Raw genomic sequence first — 22,480 nt, 5'->3', positions numbered from 1 at the left:
TGGTTTTATGATTTAAAACATTTGATATTATTACTCGTCAGAATTTACTGAAAACATTCCTATATAATATGTAACAATATGAACTGATCTTCAATGGTCTGAACGTGTTTGTTTGATTCCTAAAAACACCAGTTTTTAATTGGAGCTTAGGGGGTCATTTAAATAGAGCGCAAAAGGTTAAACTTGTTTCTTTGGCTTTCGTGATCCTTGCTAAGACCAAGAAATTTGCTTGCTTATTGTCTCCAAAAGGTTAACTATATCTGCCTGTAGAACATGCTCTGGGTACAGCAATAACCGATCTCACTTACGATTGGGCAAACCAATGAATGACTAGAAGTAGAACATTAGTAGAAGTAACCACAAAATTTGAGATACTGGGGTAGAAATATAACCCATTGGTCTAGTTTACTACAAAGTGTGATTGCTAAGTGGGTGAAGCCCTAATATTACAGATTTTACAAGCTTAACCATGAGGGAGATTGTAGATGATGAAACAGAGAAAACCTCCTCACCTTCCAAGATAGTATAACGGAGATAGTACCCAAGATACCTCCAATGGTGGCTGTACCAGGAATCTTAGCAGAATGCAGCCCTAATCTCCTACTTTTACCTATCCTGTTTATTTAACTGCAGTGAGAGGCGAGCTTTTCTCAGGTCTTGTCCAGATGAAAAAAGACAGGTAACTTAATGTTCTAGAACTGCTGGGATGAGGATATGTAGAAGGAGCTTTATGTGTACTGCTTTTCAAACATAAGCTATTAAGGATGTACTTATTACAACCACTGTGGTATATGAGCATGATAATATAATTTTCACTAATATCAGGCAGTTGTGAAAGTGTTAAGACATGTTTTAACTCAAAACCTGTCTGAGATTGTTTATCAAATAATATTTTATACTTAACTCGATTGCAGTAATTGCTTCCGCAAAGAAATATTGTGTAATTTTCAGCTGTAAAAGTACGTCATATCCACTAAGTTTTGGAAAATAAATTTACAGTTCCCTTCTGGATTACTTGTAACTCTCACAACCAATTTCTACTCTAGTTCTTTTTGAAGTGATGATACTTCTGGAAGTATTTTGTAACCTATTTACCTTGAACCTGGGCTTTTTCGTTTTTGTTGGTTTTGAGTTCGGCCTGCGACATTTTTCTATTGCTCTTGTTAAAATTCTTTGAAATTCTTTTGACTAAAAAGTACTTTCATCATCATCCAGATAGCTTAAGACTTCTTTCACACTATAGCTACTTGTACTTTTAGTGCAACTTCAATTTAAGAGGCAAACTTCTGTGGTATATGTATTTATAATTTTTGGTTTCACTATACATAGTATAATATATTTCAGTCTTACTATTTAAATAAACCCTTTAACTGCTGGCCATTTTTCCTAAAATACTAGGTATGAATTAAATGATTTTGATCTTTTACAAGCTATTATCTGATTGATTTAATAATAAATGCCTTGCAATGCATAAAATAAAACAAACCAAGTGGTTTACTTTATTATTAGTAACAAAAAAAATTTCAAATTGGGTGGTTTAGGTCAGGTACACATATAAGAATATACTGATAATGTTAATTTCCACCAGAGCCAACCACCGCTTATTTAAGGTAGGTCCTCCTGTCAGCTCTATCACAGACCAGTCTCATAAGTATACACCAGACCACAAGTATCTGTATTGTCAGGAGTGGGAATTGAACCCCTGACTCCAAGACTAACACGGGTCCAAGATTACATGCGCCTTAGACCAAACAGCCATCCTGACTTTGTTTTGACCTTGAAGACAGTTCACTTACGATTTCGCTTCAGCAGCACTCGCTCACTTATAGCTTTGGCAGTTTCTAATGGTTGCGATTACAACTTATAGTACTTGTGAGGTTAACACAAGATTTTTTTTATTTCTTTCTGTAAATTTAATAATAAGTTTAATTGATTTGATGGTAAATTGTTTCTTTAAGGTAGGATATACAAACTGGATATTTTTTATGAATACTATTCTGAACATTTTAACTTTGTAACTACTTAATTGCTATGGCTATTAACTGTAGAACTGGCAATGGTTGTTCCTGAAATGCTACAGTATTTTAGATTGATATGTAATGGGTTTTTTAAACAAGTATTTATACCAATTAACTTACTCCAAATGCAACATATTATACATGATTTTTTTCAGAAAAGGCTACAGAATCTAAATATACCTAAAGAAATTAGATAAATTAGAAAACACCACAAAAATTTTGTTTTACTTTAAAAAAAATTTGTTTAAACTTTTTTACCAAAATATTTTGTTGCCTAGCAAAATTCTTCTGTATCAAGTAAGAAATCTGAGATACATTTTGTTCCAAATTTTATGCTTATTTCGGAAATTATAGTTTGTTGCACTTTAAATGCATAAAATTATACTTATAGTAGTTTATAAACAAATCCGTACCCGTATTTTATTCTACTAGGCACGTCCAGAAAGTAAGTGTACTGGTACTCTCACAGCTGTAGGGAATACTTTTTCAACATTTTGGCAACACTGCCGCGTAGCTTGACTCCTCCCATTCAAAACGAGACCAATTCGAGGTTAGTGTGTTAAAAATTCTTGACGCATTACCTTCTCATGAAAAATTTCAATCGTATCTCCCGCCAAGTGCGAAATTCGCACCGTCATTCGCTACCTTGTTGTGAAGGGAAAAGCTCCGGTTGAAATTCATAATGAGGTGAAAACTGTTTGCCTCTTAGTTTCATAGTGTAGTGGGTAACCAAAGTTTCGTCTCTAGTAACAATAGAGTAGAGAAAATCACGCCTTCAAGTTCGTAGCGTTCCAAAAACTCTTTGAAGCTCTGCACTCGATTCAACTTGTGCTGTTCTTTTAGTTGTTTTGGGACCCATCTCGCAGACAATTTCCGATATCCGAGAGTTTCTGTGATTGTTTCGTGTATCAGGGATCTGGAGATTTGCGGAAACATCACAGAAAGTACATCTAACGTCAATCTGCGATCGTCACGGACCGCAATCTCGATTTTTTCACAAGTTCGTCAGTCACAATTGAAGGTCTTCCACTCATCTGATCGTCATGATTCAGAATCTAACTAAATAGTTTAATAATGAAATATAAAACAAAACAAACATAACCTATACAAAGTATGTGACTGATCAAATACGATGAAACAAACGTTGTGTAACAAGCGCTACAGTTGTTGTCGTCAGCTATCTACCGATAGACTAGTGCGGGGCAGAATAACATTTTGCAATGTACAAAAAGAATGCAACATAAAAGCAAAGACCAACAAAACTGGTATCAATATGTAGATTGATTCTTCTTCTTTACATTGGTGTGAGATAAAACATGATTGGTTAATAATTACACGTTCACGAGTCATGAAAACAAAACAGTGCAAATGGACCGCATATGCGGCGATGCCAATTCTGGGAGACCAAATGAGCCGCATATGCAGCGATTGCCAGTTCTAGGGTTAACATATTTACACTCTCAATTAATTTCTCAACTAATTTTGTTTTTTCAATCTTTATTATTGGTATCTATGACAAGTAAAGCACTTTCTTCAATTACTTGTTTATTACTACTTCTATAATTTTCACTGTTCTTTATCACATCTTACCAAAACATTTATTACACTACTCTCCTATGGTATAGGCTATGATAAATCACAAAACATTCTAGAGAATACTGTTTACTTCACAGTTGTTCCTTCCAATGATCGGAATTATCGCTGGTGGGACACAGCATGTTCCCAAATAACCTACAAGATTATAAATTCAACTATAGGTCCCATGGGTTATTGGTTTATTAATTAATAATACTTTTTAAGTATCATTGAAACTTTCATTCAATAGACAATTATTTCATATTCATCCGTGGTTTAAAATGAATAAAGAATAAAACTATGTTTTAGAACTAACTACCTTGTATAGACTTCCATGAGGTCATCCAGTCTTTTATAGCTGCGACTACCGGCTGCCTCCCTACACAGGGCATTGAACTTGCAGAGCCATGGGAACACCTGCTTCTTAGACACCTTAACCTTCTCCTTGGCTGTGTCATCCACTCCAGGCTTCTCTTCCTCCTTGCGCACTGTTGGAAATACCTTGGCCACCTTGACGTGTGTCACCTTCACTGGTGATGGCTCTGACACTAAAAACAACCAAATCATCTTCAAACTAAACGGCCAAGTTCAAAATGTTACAAAAAGTTAATATTTGATGACCATTATCTTATCTACATACAGGGATCACTATATGTAATATAGTGAAATCGTGATTTTCTATATATATCTTAAGCACTTTTGTTGGTTCCTATCGGGATTAAGTACAGAGAGACGCGGTATCAAGTATTGGAATCGATCCATGTCTAGTAAAAATTCCAGGAACATTATAAAATTCATACATAACCCATGCATATTTTCCCGGAGCCCAAAACTTCATGCATACTCCACGCTTTTATTGTAGTTGCTTGCACAATTGATTTGAGTCTCATGAATGTATCGAGGAATATACCTATCCCACTGCCAATCAATATAAGAAGATTGCATCAGAAAGTTATCTACAACGGAAGTTACCAAAATTCAGTTAATTCACAATCTGTATAAGTAGACACCAGTACAGAACATTACCTTCCATAGTTACCCCAGATACAACCACAATTAACATTATCAATTACTGGTTGTTAAATATTTTATGTTTGCTTTTAAGACAATGCAAGAATAAAATCACCATCATTACAACATAACTGCAAAGTAATTTAACACAAGAAAGGCTGTAGAAGGCTCTGAAGACGAAAACTGACGTGTGTGGTAGATTCAGCCAGCTAGTCATCTGGAGACTGGTGACAAATTAAGCTGTGTTTACATTGGCAAGTAAAGTTCCAAGTGAATTTGTGCAGCTACGTCTGTCACATAATGTGAACATAGAGAAGATATACTATTTTACTCATGAAAACAGTCGCAGGTACTAAAGATTGGAACCCATGAGGTTCGGCAATTGACTACAATGACAAAACCAGTGTGAAACGGCCAATCCTCGCTAAACACTATGCCGTTGTTAGCTGCTATCAAGAGGTAGCAGTTGTTTGTAATCATCGCATCTAGACACAGCGGTTAGGCTGCTCGTGCCCGCTAGAGCAAACCTCTTTATTTCATTAGGTACACTGCTAAGATCGATCATTGTGATCAGGCTTGCTTAATTCATCTCGCTTATATTGTGTGAACCAGACCTAACACAGGGTGGCTACTCAAAACCTCTTTTCAAATTCCCGGTTTTTTCCCAGTCGAAAATTTCTGATTATCTAGTTTATTTTCAAACCAAATAGACTACTGTAACACTGTATTTAACCCTTACGCCAAGTGCAACAATGACGTTTTATCGTCACTAGCAGTATTTGCAAGAAATGCTACAAAGCTGCAGCGCTCTGTCATTTCGTCACTAGCAATATACGAGAAATTCGGTGACGATTTATCCCTATCATCTATTTTAAGCTCCTTAGTTTTAATCTCTGTGTCGCATAATATTGTGTGTACCTAATAACTTTCCTTTCAGTGATGTTTAGAAAACACGTTTCCAATTCAGAAATACAAAGATAACAAATAAATACCAACACAACGTTACTGTGGGGCAGACTGCAGCCCAGTATTGCAGGTCAGAGGTCTAGCGGTGGAGGAACTTTCGACAACAAGACAATAATTTCGCCGGTACACAAGGTCGGTCCAGTACAATCAACAAATAAACCAAATAATTTCATCTGAATTCTACTTAATTAATTTATTTTTTGTGGAGGAGGGGAAAGCCTAACAATAACACGTTACTTCAAAGGAATTTGCAGAGATTCAGGGAAATGAATATATTTCAAATTCGAAATAATTTTTCCTTTTTAAGTAATAGAAATGGTAGGTTATGAAATGACCTTCAGAATATTTTACATTTAAGTGAAAATGTATGGATTTATAGAGAATATATTTAATTAAAACTACGCAAAATATGAAGTACAGATAAAATACGAATTAGCAAACGTCCGTTTCCTATCAAGGAGCTAAAATCCGTGCATAGAACCAGCAAACAAGCTAGTGTTAAAAAATATAAACACAGAAAAAACTCACTGGTTGTGGCAGCGCTTGCAAGAGCTCTTGCACCCGTTTAGACTAGAAATGTTTAGTTGGACACAATACTTGCGCCATTTCTTTTCTGGTGTAAACGCAGTTCAGTCAAGATTTAGATGTGACCGTGATATCAAAACATAACATCACTTCCTTTGTAGGAAACCGCGAACACTGTAAACCTCTTTTTATAAAACTTAATATTTTAACACTGCCTTCTATTTATATATTATATGTGCTCCTGTATGTAAAAGATAATTTTAACTACCTCTCTAACCATAGTAATATCCATAGTTACTATACACGTAATAGAAATAACCTAGTATTAACAAAATGTAATTTTTCAAGCACCCAATCCAGTTTTAAGTATCAAGGAATTAAGCTGTACAATGCATTGCCTTTAGATATAAAAGAATTAAGTAGAACTAATTTTAAGAACTGTGTAAAAAAATTGTTGCTCAAATCTTGCCTGTACAGTGTCAATGATTTTTATACTGTATTAAGAGAAAATTTAGAATAGACTATTTTAGCCTAATATTTGACGTTGTTATATGTATGTACATTACATCTTGACAATAAATGATTTGATTTGATTTGATGTTATGTAATTGATGACACCTATGTAATTTAATGACAATCGGAACGTGTGTGAGGAGCAATTGTTCATAGACTAACTGAGGCCTCGGCCGCGATATTAGCTGATAGCGGTGGGCGGTGAGCTCGATTGGGCGGGGACTTAAAGTTTAATGTTTGTGTTGTACATATGGGGAACACTCGACTCTAGCCATAGCAGACGTGAGCAGCAGGGCAGTACCACATGGCGCTTATCTGCCACTAATTCTAAACATTAAAGGTTTCTCCTGCCGCTCAACTCTCAGCTCAGTCGGCCATTGCTGTGCAACAGGACGCAAACGCCCCCTTCTGGACGTTACTTGTTGTAACTAACCCACTACTTCCTTCTCCAAAAGGTACCTTATTAAGCTTTGTATAAATCCAACTGACATTCTGATGTACTCAAAAACCTGGGCTGCACCTCTTATCGGAACGTCAAACATTATATTATTCAACAACGAACCGAACTCTGAAGCCTGTTTATAACACTGTACATTAAATCTATCTAACATACGTCTTTCCAAAACACTATTTTCTCTAAAGAATAAGAGTCGGAAAACTTCGTCCAGAGACCCCACTTTGGCGACTGAATAATACTTAAGTACATAAAAACCCGTTTGTATCGCGGCTACTACCGCTCTGCCGCGTTACCGTTTAAAGCATACCACTCGTTCAGTGCTGAAGCCAGAAACGATTGGTCGGCCGATTTTAATTGTCCAATGCATTGTTACTTAGGGGGGAGGCGGAGGCTTGCCACAGTATAGGAGTAGAACTAACCAAGATAAACTCACTACACTAGAGGAGGTAACCGTAGATCAACCAGCATCAGATATAGCTCACAAACATATGTCGATCTTCATTCACAATTTCACGAGCTATGCCGCTTAAAATACGATGTTTCGTGATTAATAAGTTCTTGATTCAAGATGCTGTCAAATTATGTCTTAATTTTATAGAGATTCTTGAAGACAAAAAAATTATTTTTGAAATTTTCCCGGTTTTCAGAAAAATTCCCGGTTTCCGGTGAAGAAGTTGTAGACATTTTCACAGTTTTTACATTAAATTCACAGCTTATTTTAAGTTTTTTCCATGGTGAAAGAACTTCAAGGCTTAATCACGGTTACATGGAGACCCTGTCAAAAGTATTAATTCAAAGAGCTGGCAGGCACTGATTCCAAGATTTTTAAAGAAAAATCTAATTAGTATTTCATGGAACTGGTCACCAAGTCAAATAGTATTATAAATGTAAGAAATTAGCACCAATCTTAAAATATTTGTTGTGTGAAAATAAATATTATAAACTCACAGTTTCCATTGCGAGATGACTCCATGACACCATCTTGTGAGCTTGTCACAATAGCATCTTGATTATACGCCATTCAGAACCTGAAACATAAAAAACTTCTTTAAATTAAAATAAAACTATAAGTTTAATATTTTTATAATGTACTTGAAATTTATAATTAGATAATTACAGTGTTTGGAACCGCCCATGAGGTGAAAAATGTTGAGGAGTCATGGTTATCATCATCTGAAGGAATTTTCTATGAAAAAAAGTAGAGAAAAACTAGTCACCTGCTATGAGGTCTTTTAAAATTGTTGGAAACTACACTGTGCTGCAAAAGAACTAGGACAAATGAACACAAATAAGTTGTATGTAATTATTTAATTTGTTATGAATGAAACCTTTAAATTCCCTACATAGAAGCAGAATTAACTGATCATGACAAAGAACACCAAAAACCAAAACTATTTATTTTCACAACAAAAGTTGATTTGCATAGTTATAAAGTATACAATCAATGTCAATGTTAGATAAACTGCTGACAGCATACAATATACGACATACAAAAAAAATTAGTACCAAATACTATAACTTTGGAAATACATACTAGCAACCTATAGCCATCTCGCATGCCTCTATTGATGGCAGATTGTCACCATGATGTTTTATGCACATTATTTTCTTTACAACAGGTCATCAGCATGGCCTTCAAATGGTTAATGGAAGTCAACCTTTCCATACCAATAAGCTAATAATGAATAAAATTTTAAAATATTATGTGATTTTCACACTTTTCTTAAGAAAATGGTAAGGGTTAAAATATTTATTTTATATTATATTTCAATAATAAAAACACTGAAGTTCATACATTAGAGTATCTAATTGTTTTCAGCTTAGACGTAGTTTAAATGGTTTTTGTCGACAAAATACATAGAGAATTACTCTTAGGCCTATTCATAATGATACCAGATGCAAAGTTTCTCAAAATAATATTATTGAGTAGGCCTACTGTAACATATCAAAAGTCTAGAGGGTCTGAATATAAATACCACCGGCCATCTATGCAGGCTGCAGCAGCACCTTGAGCTGTAGCAGACTACATGCGACAAACAAAAAACATCCCTTGAGCTAGTACCTATAAGATAAAGTGTAAGGATTTCTGGAGGATCTGATTATCAGAGCCCCCAGCAATCAGTATTCATGTCAAGGGTGTTAAGAATCTATGATTGTGTCTCTTAGTGTCACTTGCAAGAAACAACAGTATGTGTATTGAGATTCAAAATCAAATTGTTACTTGCATGGGATTTGATTCCTTACATAATAAGTGGGTGGTTGTTTTTGCTTACAGTGTGTCATTTCAATTATAATGTGATAAAAAAATCAAAATTAAAGTTACACAACTAGTTGAAGTCTGCTACTGTATCAACTTTTATTTACCTTGTATGATACATTGTTCAATGACAAAATCATCATTTATTAATTACAGGAAACATGCACAATGGCCTACACTATTTTTAAAGTAAACATTACATTTTGATGTTTACAAGTTAGTCAAATTACATTAATAATATTGTATATAAAAATAATTAATATTCGTATTAAAAATAATAATTTGAATCAAAATCGATTAACTTGTCATATTATTAATATTCTATTTATATTATTTGGGTTCTTTTGTCATAAAAAGATCATTATGTTTGTGTTCAGTATTAACTCTATATGAAAAGAGGTCAAAAACTGATATTTCTTCAAGCAAAAAACTCTAAGGTACTGTAAACTATTTAAGGTACTATTCGTTATTATCCAGAGACCACTCTGTCCCTATCTACTATTTGTTATTAGGCTATGTAAGTAGAAAAAGTTATGCCAGTAATTAAGAGCGATCTGAGCTTGCATTAAGGAACTATCTCAAGTGATAATTTTTTTTCCCGCCAGAAGTGCAGGGTGGCGCAGAAGGCACACAATCCAAGTCTAATTTTTCTGACAGTCTGACATGTGATATAAAGTCAGGAAAATGCCGATCAGAAATGATTCTGACCATTAGTGCAGGCTTTGGTGGCGCCTTCTTACATTTCTGGCAAAGAAAGACACAACTTAAGAAAGTACCCAAATTCAAGCTTAGATCACATGAGCACTCGTAAATGTTAACTTTCATTAGTTCTGTACTAGTAACAAATTTATGATCCTAATCTAACCCTAAATCGTGTAATAACAAGTAGTAGATGGGGACAGAGTGGCATCCAGGTGATACCTTAAAGTACTCGAATACATAAATTAAGACTCTGGAAACAAACATTAATTTTGGGTAGGGTACGATACGCGGACCCGGTTTATATATCGAAATTGGAGAGCGATATTACTTAATCATAACCATCGATATAACCAATCGATACTGATTAATTATTTTGAACTATTAACTTAAATAATCTATATCAACAGCTGTAAACACTTTCAAATAATACATGTAGGGTAATATTTCAATGTTCCATAAGTAATTTTGATTATTAAAAATGGCAATCAATTTTAGAAAACTACACGACATTGCTTTGAAAGATAAGACGTTTTTCGTGGCTTCAACATGTTGGACTCGTACTGAAAAGCCCATTATGTGAAATTTGTGGGAAAGAAACAACAGTAACTTTGAGAGGAGCAAATATGGTCGTCCTTAGTTTTCCTAATTTTGGTTATAATAATTTGTTTGATCACTGTAATTATATTAAATTCATATTTTAATTTAAAACATATGACTGTTATTGAGGACTCTATAGATACTTTTATATTGATTTATAGTCTAGGATTTGAGATGCGAATATTAGGTATCGATGACTACATTCTTCTATATAAAAAACCGGGTCTGCTTATCGTACCCTACCCTTAATTTTTTATGTGAAATTTGCTTCATGTGTTGACAACTCAGTAGTAGTCAGAAATATCACCATGGCTTTTTTTGTTATACAACAATAATAAAATTAGCTTATTCGTTGCAAATTTACTATTACACATTAGGCTACGATTTACATCATAATGTGTCGAAAAATGTATTGTAATTCGGCTAAAATAATTTAATGTTTGCTTTTACATGGCTTTAAATGGTTAAACTATTTAAGTGTAGGCTAACTTATTACTTAGCGGAAACATTGCTCTTACTACCAAGAAGATCTGATTTGGTCCTATTTCAAAAGAGTATAATAAGAGAAAAGCATAGCCTAATAGAATTCAAATTTAAAATTAAGCCATAAGTTCTATGGAGTTGAGATAATTGACTCCTAAGTAGTTATTTTGCGTTTGACTTACAGAACTGATGACTAATTCATCAAAGTTAGACTACTGCCCATTATCATAGGTTAGACCTAGACTGTTCTCAAATTCTAGTGTCCCTAAAAATAAATAGCCTAAGCCTCTATGTAGGGTATAAAGGCCATCTCCATAAGGACCAAAAGGAATAATCAGTCTTCTAGGCATAAATAAATTACATAAACCTACTGGATAATTTAAAAAATAATTGTACTTGTGCTTGTTGCCTTGGCATAGCCTACAAGCAACCACAAGGATTTGATCACATGCTCATTGTATAGCATGGCTAATAAAATTTAATGAATCCACATAACATCAAAGTGGACTAGGTATATTTACTTTAAATTTAAGATTTACATTGAAGAGCTTGTTTAATTTTCATGTTTTCTTATTAAAAAGGTAGGCCTACCTATTAGTTTTATTATTAATATATTCAGCTATTTTAATTCACTGACAAGTCCACAAATTGAAAATATATATTTATTATAAGTTCTATAAGGTTTAAAACAAAATCCACGTGCTTAAAAACTTGTAAACATGACATAATACAACATAAAATGACCTAAACAATGAGTCAACATAGCCATTTAATATTAGATGTACAAACGTTCACAATTCATCTAAATATAAATATTCAATCACTATGTTTAAAATATTTTGTACAATAATATACATTACCTTCAAATAAAACTTCCAAACCTTAAGGTTTCTCGAAAATGTATTAGCTGTTCATAGTTAGTAAATATTCTTTCGGCGCAATCTTCATTACGAATAGGGGTTATGTTCCACAAATAACAAACACATTGAAATTGCAATCCTCCTGTTTTTAAGTCAGATGAATATTATAACAACATAAGTGTACGAGTTTAAATATTTGTAGTAACAGGACAATGGTCGTTGGAGTAATATAGTTAGACAACAAAATGAGAAATTAAACTATCTATAAGTACTTTCATTTTGTTTCCACTTCGACCATCTCTACAAACAGTACAAACAAGCACAAAACGAAACGACCCTCTTTGTACGGAATTTCAAAGACCTCTTATAACAAAACTTCCAGAATGTTTTTCAAATTAGCTGTATAAATTTGGCTTTTTGCTGGTATACGTAATACAGCAACATCATGTATTCTAAATTCTTAGGCTTACGACGAAGCATATTCTAAGAGTCAGGGAAACATAAGCATAAAACAACATTCATATGATTAAATTACAAGAAATGTTAAAATTGTATGAATGCATTATGCTTCATTTCAAAACATATTATCAGGTACTATACTGAATGCTTTATTATTTAGTTCATGCTTATAAAAAGAATAATAATTCCTTATAATAATGATATTTCCCAAAAATACATTTATGGTAGTCATGTAATCTACAGAAAGAGTGCCAGCTACTGCGTTGTAATGATTAATAACTGGAGTTCAGGATTAAACCTTATTAAAGAGATTAAAGATTAAAGAAAAATCTGAGAATATCCACTTCAACACACGTTAGAGTTAATTAAAATACAGTACCGCCTGGAGAGATCAACAGGAATTTGCGTTACGTTTCGGAAAACAATATAGCAAAAGAAAAATTAACTGAAATAATTGTACGATGCCCTTTCAAAAGTGTACAGTGCAATAGGCCACGCCAAATTTGAACATTAAAGTGATAAAGAAACTCATATCCTAAAAACAAAACATTTAAAATTGTAAACACATACAATTGCTACCATACAATAACTTGTTGTGGATTGATCTTAATAAGATAAAAAAAAAAATGAAAAGACGGAGTTGTCCATATGTACTATTTCTGTAAATTGTTTGAGCTCATACTTTTTTTTACTTATGTACAAACGTTTTAAACCTATCGACGATAAATTTATGGTTATTATTTTGAATTAATTTATATTCAAGCTTGTCATTATGCAATTTAATACTTTTATATGCATTAGCAGTTGGCACTAAGTCGGTACATGTTAGTTCCTGTAATGGTTCCCGCGCAATGAGTCACGATTTCCTGCAAAAACACATTTCCTGTTTTTCTCCCATTCTGCAAATCAATGACATTTGAGAAGTGCTGCTGTGTAGTGGCAGTTTGGGGAGTTACAACTGTTATATCGACAGAGAAAACCAGCAGACGACAGTTGCGCACACGCGCCAGCTGACTTTGCAAGTAGTGAGTGACCGATGGTGCTCATGTTTGGACGTTCTCTTGTGTTATTATTGTGTTTTTCGGGTTAATTCCAATTTCTATTTACTTTGAATGCTTTTGCGAATATGTGCATAACGACCCATTTCAATTTATACTCCACGCTTTTTAAGGTATACCCTATAACGGATGGCTATATTTAGTATCCAAGGTATAATTTTACCCCTTGACAACCAAAATGAGCGACGGGGAGGCGGAGCTGTCACCGGTGAGCACGATAAATAAATAAATATTGGAAATAATTAATTTACTCTTATAGTATAAGGTGTTAAGCATTATATTAATACTGAGTCATTATCTTATTGCAGTAAGCAAAAGTCATCGTATTTAGTAGAGTAGTTAAATAACCAAGTTATTGTTCCGATTCTTTTTTAATAAAATATGTTAATCATAAATTTATAAAACTATTTAATAGGTTAGTATGACGGCTTTATACTGTTATTTGTGTATCAAATATGTATTTCATATATTCAGCTTTAGAATTCAATTAGAGATAAGTTATTAGATTTATTGTATTAGAAATAAATTAAATGTCTCGTTTACAATTTCGATTTGAATTCTGTTTAGCTATATTTATTAGATTTTAATTATGTCGTACTAAGTTTTCGCAGATACATTTCTTCTATACTCTAAATAACGTGGATTGCCTGTTTCGTTGAACTAGACTGCTATTATAACTCTCTTTATCTTTTGTTCTATTTACATAGAATAGAGTTATATTAATAGTAGTAAATAGTAGAGTTACGATTTTATATAGTTTTTACACTCAAAGTATTATTGTGTAGTCAGAGTAAATGCTCGCAGTGAAATGAGAGTAAATCGATTACTTGTTGCTGTATTCGAACCGTTAAAATTCTTATGATAAAAACTTAGTAATCTTTTGTGAAAACACCGATTTCTTAAGTAACCATAACTGATGTTATTTTATTTGTTATAATCATAAAAAAGAATTATCTCTGTCCTTTTTAAATTATATGAAGAATTACTTCTTGTGTGCACACTGCTTGAGTTAAATATTATGGCTTTTTTCAGAAATTAATGACTGACCTGAACAGATAATACTAAAGTAATTAAATAATAATAACATTTTATTTGCACATCGAAATCCGGCCACAATGGTCTGTGTGGCAAACCCACAATTTTCTTATTTGCGTAATATTTGAAATTTTCTATATTTATGATCTAAAGGATGTACAAACAAAACATTAAAAGTGTTTCAAATGCAATGACTCAGATTTGGGATTTTATACATGCTTGGAAAGTCAGACATATGTCTAGAATTCTGATTAAGGGCATGTTTACGTTTCTACTCGTACATAGAACGTCAGTACTTTGTGTTGGACAGAGCGATGTTACTCCAACTCTCTCCCGTACTAAGATAGCTAGGATATGAAACACAGCAGTTATTTTACACTTGTTCTGAAGTTTAAAAATTAATTGGACATACATGACAATAGTATATACTAGGGGTTGAACATTTATTATCTTCATTGCGCTAAAGTGAGTCTGCTATCAAAATATTCACAAGGATATGTGCAATCAAAATCAGGAAATTCTAGCTGTTGTAACCTGCGGCCTTGGTGGTTTTATCCTTAGATTAATTAATTTAGTTATTAATTTAGTCTGAAATATTCCTGTACAAAGAAAGATTGCAATAAATCGATGCGATTGGATAATTAATTTAAATTTGTTAATTTATTTTGTTGTTTTTAGTCAGGGGTTTGTTGTAACAGGAAATGATGACAAATTTACAGTGTTCTTTCCGTGAGTTGCTTTGTGACGTTTAAGAATGTGTACGTGATTTGAACAATGAGCACAATAAATCAAGCCGCGCAACGAAAAGCTAACCTCAAAGCAAAGAGAAGGTATATTATCTGACATCGTAGTTAAATATTTCTTCATCGGTTTAATAGAACATGGCAAGAAGAGTGTAGAAGCAAGAAAACTTTTTTAATAAGCATAAACATTTATTTTTAAGTAAATATAAGCAGATTCTATACTCCTTTCAGAGGAACTGATATTATCCGCAAACCTAACGTTAAAAGAAAGGAATTTATGTTTTAAAATAGAAAAGCCTTGGCGCTGGTTAAAAATAAAATCACCCATCTTAATGTTAGCTTAACGAAGGACGATTACAGTTTTGGTCATAAATACGTGCGATGAAATAGGAAATAATGTTCATCCTACTATGGTGAATTTTTAAAAGTAAAAGAGCAGTGTTTTCACGTGGTATTGAAATTTATGAAATGTTTCCTAGAGTGATTTTACAATCGTTTCTTGACCATATCATCGACAGACTTTAGCTCGCTGTCTCACAAATTAATCTTTAATAAATTTCCTCAACGAGAACTTATTCCCCGAAAGACATTTTAATGGCTCATCGGGTCCATAATAAATATAAGCGAATATTTCAACATGCGGACGCGATATTTGCCAGTGTTTACTGACCTCTTTTGCACACTTAGTCTACGTATGTAATTGAGGATGGTACTTTATTTTGGAAAATTAAAGACCACCTTATACTACATTTTGTAGACCAGCAAAATTAAATTCGATTGAGATATATAGGAAGTAATTAAATAGGAGTTCAAAAAATAAATACATGAAATTTCACTGTGGAATGAACTACACGATAATCATCATCACTAATAAGGCTGTACGTAGGCCTAACTGTCAGTCATATTTTAATATTTTCTATGAGAGATGGGTATGTGTTGCAAGCTGTTTCAGAGACCTCATTATCTTCCGTAGATGTAGACTAACAACTACAGTACAGTAAGCTGGCTTTTTCCATCGATAACAGTTTTTTTTTTTTTTTTGAAAATGTATTAATATCAAAACTGAAACCCGTGTGATCTTATCTTGATGATGATTCTAACACTGTTAACAGAGGTAACATTAGTCTACCCACAAGCATACAATTTTCAGCACATCCAAATAGGCATAGAAAACTATCATGTATTAGTAGTATATCCCAAAAATTATGCCACGCTAAAATTAATTGAGTGGGATATATTTTAATATATTATAACTAAAATCCAATAAAAATGCCAAGTATTAATGTTAAAAAAACAATGTTATGAATCATAAAAGAGAAAATAATAAAAGTAATCCTATTATTATACACAATATCCAACCATTTATTTGATTTTAGTAAAAATATGCATTTTTCAATTGATTGTACATTTGAATAGATAAAATTAAAGTTTATAAAACATTTTATTTTTGATAGCTCAGCATGATTTTTCTAATCTATTGTTGATTTTTAAAACACCTTTTAAAGAAACTAAAATTAAAAATAACTAACTAAAGTTTTATGAGAAGTTTTAGGAGGAATATACTTATTTCAGAATAGACTATCCTATTTCAATTGTACACACCGTTAACCGTTATGTACAAGCCGCGACTCCGTTATGTTTATTATTGCGGTGAAATTGGAACAAATTGAAATTATTTTAGGCTTAATGTATAGAGATCGTTATCTTAAGCATTCATGTAAACAATAGTTTACTAGTTTCTTTGGAGGAGTTTGGTGTTATGTAATATAGAGTACTGGTATTGTGATCCATCCATTGAATTAGCATTGTAAGTAATAATGACGCACTAAATATATGAACAATGCTTACAATAAAAACTTAATTCTAACAATTTTTCCAAACATATATTTCCGTTACTTTATCACATGGCCTGGAAAGAGCTACTAATACGTACATCGATATGCAGCAATAGCACTTGGTACATCATTACCACACCTAAAATCTACTTTTTGAAGTAATTATCAGATTTATGTCATATCAGAGGACGACCCTCAAGAGATCGGAAGAAAATCTTAAATGAGAGCATATGTTGAATAGTACATCAATTTAAATGTAGTAAATCTATTAGGAGAACACAATGCCGCAAATTCGACCCCAAAAGGTCAACCCTTTAAAAATGGCGCTGGTTTACAGATTTAAAAAGTTACATTTAGGTCCTGTTGTGCACAGCTTAGTATGTGTGTACAAGCTCTCCTAATAGAGCCATTTACAAAAAACAAGGTTTAAAGTTGTAATAGATTAATATATTCGACCAAATCAGCCTACTAATTGTTATTCAACTATTGGAATGGAATGAATTAATACAGAGTTGGCCTAAACAATTATATTACAACAGGAGAGGCAGATAACATAAATTACATGAGTTTATTTTTATATTGAGTACTGAATCTTCTGTTTCAGCAACATTTGAATTTTCTAATGATTAACCTAAGTATTTTATAAATTACTGAATGTATGAAACTTCAGATAGAGTTATTACATTTTTAATAATTTTTTATGAATTAGTTGTTTTTAGTTTATAAAGCATTAAATATGTTATAGAAATATTTTTGTAACTATATAATGTACAGTAATAAACTCCTGGAAATACGATTAAACCTTGTTTTAGGTAGATCCGGTGTTGTTACATTACTACTGTTTGATTTCCTGTTCGCAATTAATTGTGCTTTGTGGACATTGTTCAAATATCGCCCAATCCATAGTGACTGGATAAAGTGGGATTGGTGTACATACTCATAACTCATATTAAATATTGGTCTGGGAAGTTGTGCAAGTATAGGCTGGAATTAATCGTGCTTTGTTCTTAAGATTTACATAGAAAACTGTCGTAAATGAACATACTTTAATTGACTACATGTAGGAACTCCACTTTGTAAATTCTCACTGTTATCCCTGGTCATTAGGAATTAATTGAATATAAAATGATTCATTTAGACCGACACTTTCACTGTTGTCACGCTTCATATGACCAGTAAAGTTCCGTTACGGCCAAAACTGCAAGAACAATACACAGGAATTAGGTTATTATTTGTATCCCAACAATTTGGCTATGTTATGTCTGGAGTGAAAATTTGACGAATCAGCAACTGAAACTGCGAAGTCGCATGCAGGAAACTGCGAAGTTATACGCAGGAGTTTCCTCTTACATCCTGTCTATAACTATCTACAATACCGCCATAGGCTCGTGTTTAATGTTAGTTGCACTGTACATTCAAGGCGACTTGACTTACGCAACTCAACCCACTGATTCTGTGTAACTAGCGCTCAATAAGAAGAGAATTTATCCACTCTTGTGATTTTCTGAGTTGCCTCGTAGGCAACATTTAGGCGAGAATTGACGGTAAGAAATAAATCTTTGCCCTGGTGCCTTCGGGCTTACAACGGCATGGATACCATGAACTCCACGTTTTCTCTTATATTTGAAGCAAAGATAGATAATATGTCGGCAATTGATGAACCCGCTATATGATTCTCTGTCCTTTAGTAATATGGAATATATTCCCTATGAACAATTACAAAAACAGACGACCCTTTTTCTTTGTTTTTCTACCACTTCTTCAATCTGTATAGTAAGTATTCAATGATTGAAACTAATATAATGTTTAGGACAACGTTAGTTACCTTATGTTATGGAAATTCCAATAAACTAGTGACTAAACGGTACTTAATATAATAACAATCGATGACAATTCAATATCTAAAAAACATGACAGTTGGATTTTTTGTTGTTGTTGTTTTTTTATTATTATACTCGTATGTCTGTTAATATTTTACTGTAGGAATACCAGTATAGCAGGGTTTCTTAGTAGGTATTGTGTCGTATACAAGCTTCCCATTACAACACCTGAGTTAGGTTCAGTTACGAAAATAGTTATAGTTTCGAAAATTAACCAATACCATTACTAATGTTTAAAAAAATCATAGTTTAAAATGTTCTTTCCCTTCATCCAAGCATATTAATAAAAAAAACCAGTATATTTTTAACAAATAATTGTATATTTTATTCATACTGCCTGCTGCGCAAAATAATTTAGTACGGACAGTGCAACAGGAAGTACAAGAAATTGATTTCAACAAATGTGAGTCTCAAATCTTTATAAAAGCTCGTGGTGCATAATGTGCAGAAATGAAATGATCTTTATGCGAAACCATATCAAGTCCAACAGCTATAACACAGCAGTTTCACTGTCAACAATGGTTACATTACAGCAGGGCTTTAACCAGAGACAAGTTACTTATGTAAATACAGTAACTACAATAAAGGTTCAGAATTTTAGTCACATATAAATTATGGATTTTCAATTAACTAAAATTAACCACGAACTTAAAACTAAATCGCAGTACCAAATATAACCCCAAATTGTCAAACATCTGATATAAGACAATACATTTGATCCTTTTATCACAATATTTTATCACTTAATGCCTGGTATATCTTTTCCTCCCCTATTCGTCTTATCGAAGTGATTGAAACCTCTGATGAAGATACGGAGATAAAGTGAAACGGTAACCTACAAAACCACGCAGATACGATAGTCGATGGGACATATGATGAGGTAAACCACTCCGAGTCAACTCTAGTTATATAGGATATTGTATACAGTATTATACCATTATTTTATTATTTAAATAACTTTAAAAGGTGAATTTAATTCAGCAATGAATGTAGGCGCTTGGTGTACTTTATATAGCAGATAATGTTCATAATGAACTGTTGAATAATTACAACTATAGAAGAGTTTTTATTTATTTACTGTGCAATCGTAACTGTTACCGATGATGTTATGTATTTAATTTATATCTCTTTTAAGAAATTATATATGGAAATTGTGGAACTCGATCTCTAAATTCAATAACAATTTAACACAATTATGTTTGTGTTAACGTATTGTGGTTATAGTAATTTGCATCCTTGGTATAAAAATACAATATTCAATGGAATTTGTTATTACCTTTGTAACGTACTTCTAAACTCTGAATAATATAGAATAAAACAAAGCTTATAGAATAAATATTTTAATAGTATTACTATATGATTATGTGACTATTGGGTGTGTTTGATATTTTGTCGTTATGTAAGCGTAAGGAGCGCCGAGATGATAATGTCACTTTACTTTTACCGCGACAGACAGAACCTTGCGTAGCAGGATTTCTCTCGGGCCTTCAGCAAACGTCTGACCAGTCTTGTTTTTCTGATCCGGATTCAACATATCTCAAGGCGATATACTCGTAACGACCAATTTATTGTCGTTATTGTTGTATTTTATTTAGGAACAAACTTTCCTTGCACGCTAAATTGTAGAATGCTTACTACACTTGAAGGCGTCAGTAGTAGGCGTATCGAGATATATGTGTGTTGTGTTTCATAATAATGACACGCAAGGTTATAAATACAGTTGATATAATTACCGTAATATAGGAATATTTTAACGTTTCATACAACATTTGTTTTATGTATACTAATTGTTTCATGTCCCTAAACAGGACATATTACAGACAAGATTTACCGTACATCAACGATTTTTTAGTTTCATTTCTTGAATAAAAAATGTTATACTGGACTATAAAGGTTTGTATTGTATCTAGATTTTTAGAATAGTAACACAATGACGTTAAAATAAACACCATATAAGGACATAAGTTCTAATTGGAATTTTGTGTCAGAATACTTGGACAAGGGTGATAGAAAAAAAGTAATTCCGATAAGATGAAAACACAGTGTCTACGATTAGTAAGGTGGTTACTCCGACCAAAGTCCCCACTCTTTGGAGCTTTCTCCTATCCTTGCCACCGGCTGGTATTACCAATTTGAGACCATAATTCTTTGAAATTGGGAACTCTTCAATAGGTATGTTACTTTCAAGAGACCCTCAACAGGGTTCACTTTTGGATGGTTTATAGCTTCCTGAATACAGTATAACCGACGAGACACAATCAGGACAACTTCGTGGATGTCCAGGAGTGGCACATTACTAACCGCAAATGTCGAAATATTTGGGTACAAAGGTAGATTGATAGGACTAATCTACTGCGGAGGACGACTGTTGGAGTTGGTGTGTCCCTAAGTTGTTATCCTGAACATAAAGTCGTGATGCACCTGCCCGCTTTGACTGGAGAGGGTGGTACAGAGTTGACCTCTCTTCTTCCACGGTGACATGTCCCGCTATCCCTCCTGTATATCGACAGGAATCAGCCCTACCCTCAGCCTTACTCAGAATATTCTGTCACTCTGAAGCACGAGTAATTGCCCTTTTAGGATTAACTGAAATGGGAAATTTCTCAGCACCTTGTCCTAAGAGAACAAATCTCGAGAAGAGCACTGCATTTTCTTTATTATTAGTATTTTACTATTTATTCCTTATTTGCGCAGTCAAAGCCACATGGCTCTTTCTTACATTTAATTGATCTTTTTATTAATTTATCTTGTTTGTTCAAATTCCTTGGCGTTGCCGCACGAACTAAGCCATTGTTATACAAAGTGTTCATAGAAAACGTTAAATGATTTTGGATAGGATTACTCATGCTAAACAAAAAAGTTTAAAATGTTGATAAAGCTTCAGGCGCGTTTCTTATGTTATTAGTGTTATTATTTATTATTTCAGAATGTAAATTCAAGTATAATTTACCACCTACTGTATGGTGAACAAAAATAACACATATCAATACCAGCATTTGTAAATGTTAAAAGCAAAAATACGAACGTGGTTATTGGTTTCAGTTAATTTATCCTGACTCCAAGCAAACCCAGGGAGGAGAGAATCCATTTCTTATCAGAGCATTTGCGGTAATTTAGAGTCACCTATATGGTACTGCGATAGGATTTTTGTTATTTTAACATTTAAATCACAGCCTTTTAATGTTATTCCCCTGAAAACAAGAAAAATGAATCATTCAACGAGTGACTATAGTGATAATTTTGGGGCATTTCGTAACTAAGCTCCAAGGAAAACTGTTGATGTGAATTTCTGCAGCACGTATATGAATTAAGATTCGAGAGAATTACATTTTCGTGTACAGAAAAAAAATGTAAATACCTTCAGTCATATTTCATGCACATATTAAAAAAAAATCCATATCCTTATCTTCATCCGTTATTTCGTTGTCCCCATGTTAGCCGAAATTATTAGTTACTATTAATTCCTGCAATTCAGTAGGAATTATAAAACAAATGTTTTCTATTAT

At 33.1% G+C, this 22,480-nt stretch overlaps 2 protein-coding genes across 3 annotated transcripts in view; one reads left to right on the top strand and one right to left on the bottom strand.

The window, feature by feature from the left end:
- The window catches only part of LOC124364267, a 64,537-nt gene extending 52,238 nt beyond the window's left edge, over window positions 1-12,299 (bottom strand). The window contains exons 1-3 of the mRNA XM_046819615.1: window positions 11,965-12,299; window positions 8,014-8,093; window positions 3,913-4,141 (exon numbers count right to left, since the gene is read on the bottom strand). Of these exons, the coding sequence (XP_046675571.1) occupies window positions 3,913-4,141; window positions 8,014-8,086 (302 nt within the window). The 5' untranslated portion in view covers window positions 8,087-8,093; window positions 11,965-12,299. The remainder of the gene's footprint in view (window positions 1-3,912; window positions 4,142-8,013; window positions 8,094-11,964) is intronic.
- Window positions 12,300-13,408: 1,109 nt separating this feature from the next.
- The window catches only part of LOC124364241, a 68,538-nt gene continuing 59,466 nt past the window's right edge, over window positions 13,409-22,480 (top strand). Inside the window, exon 1 of one of the 2 annotated variants that reach the window (XM_046819578.1) lies at window positions 13,409-13,689. In XM_046819578.1, coding sequence (XP_046675534.1) covers window positions 13,660-13,689 — 30 coding nt within the window. In that variant the 5' untranslated portion in view covers window positions 13,409-13,659. Of the gene's footprint in view, window positions 13,690-19,549; window positions 19,855-22,480 lie in introns of those variants that run through there. The other variant, XM_046819597.1, reaches the window with a different exon arrangement.

The sequence above is a fragment of the Homalodisca vitripennis genome, chromosome 1 (genome assembly GCF_021130785.1).
Source record: "Homalodisca vitripennis isolate AUS2020 chromosome 1, UT_GWSS_2.1, whole genome shotgun sequence".
Lineage (NCBI taxonomy): Eukaryota > Metazoa > Arthropoda > Insecta > Hemiptera > Cicadellidae > Homalodisca > Homalodisca vitripennis.
The sequence above is the reverse complement of the archived record's forward strand: the minus strand, read 5'-3'. Positions and strand labels throughout refer to the sequence as shown.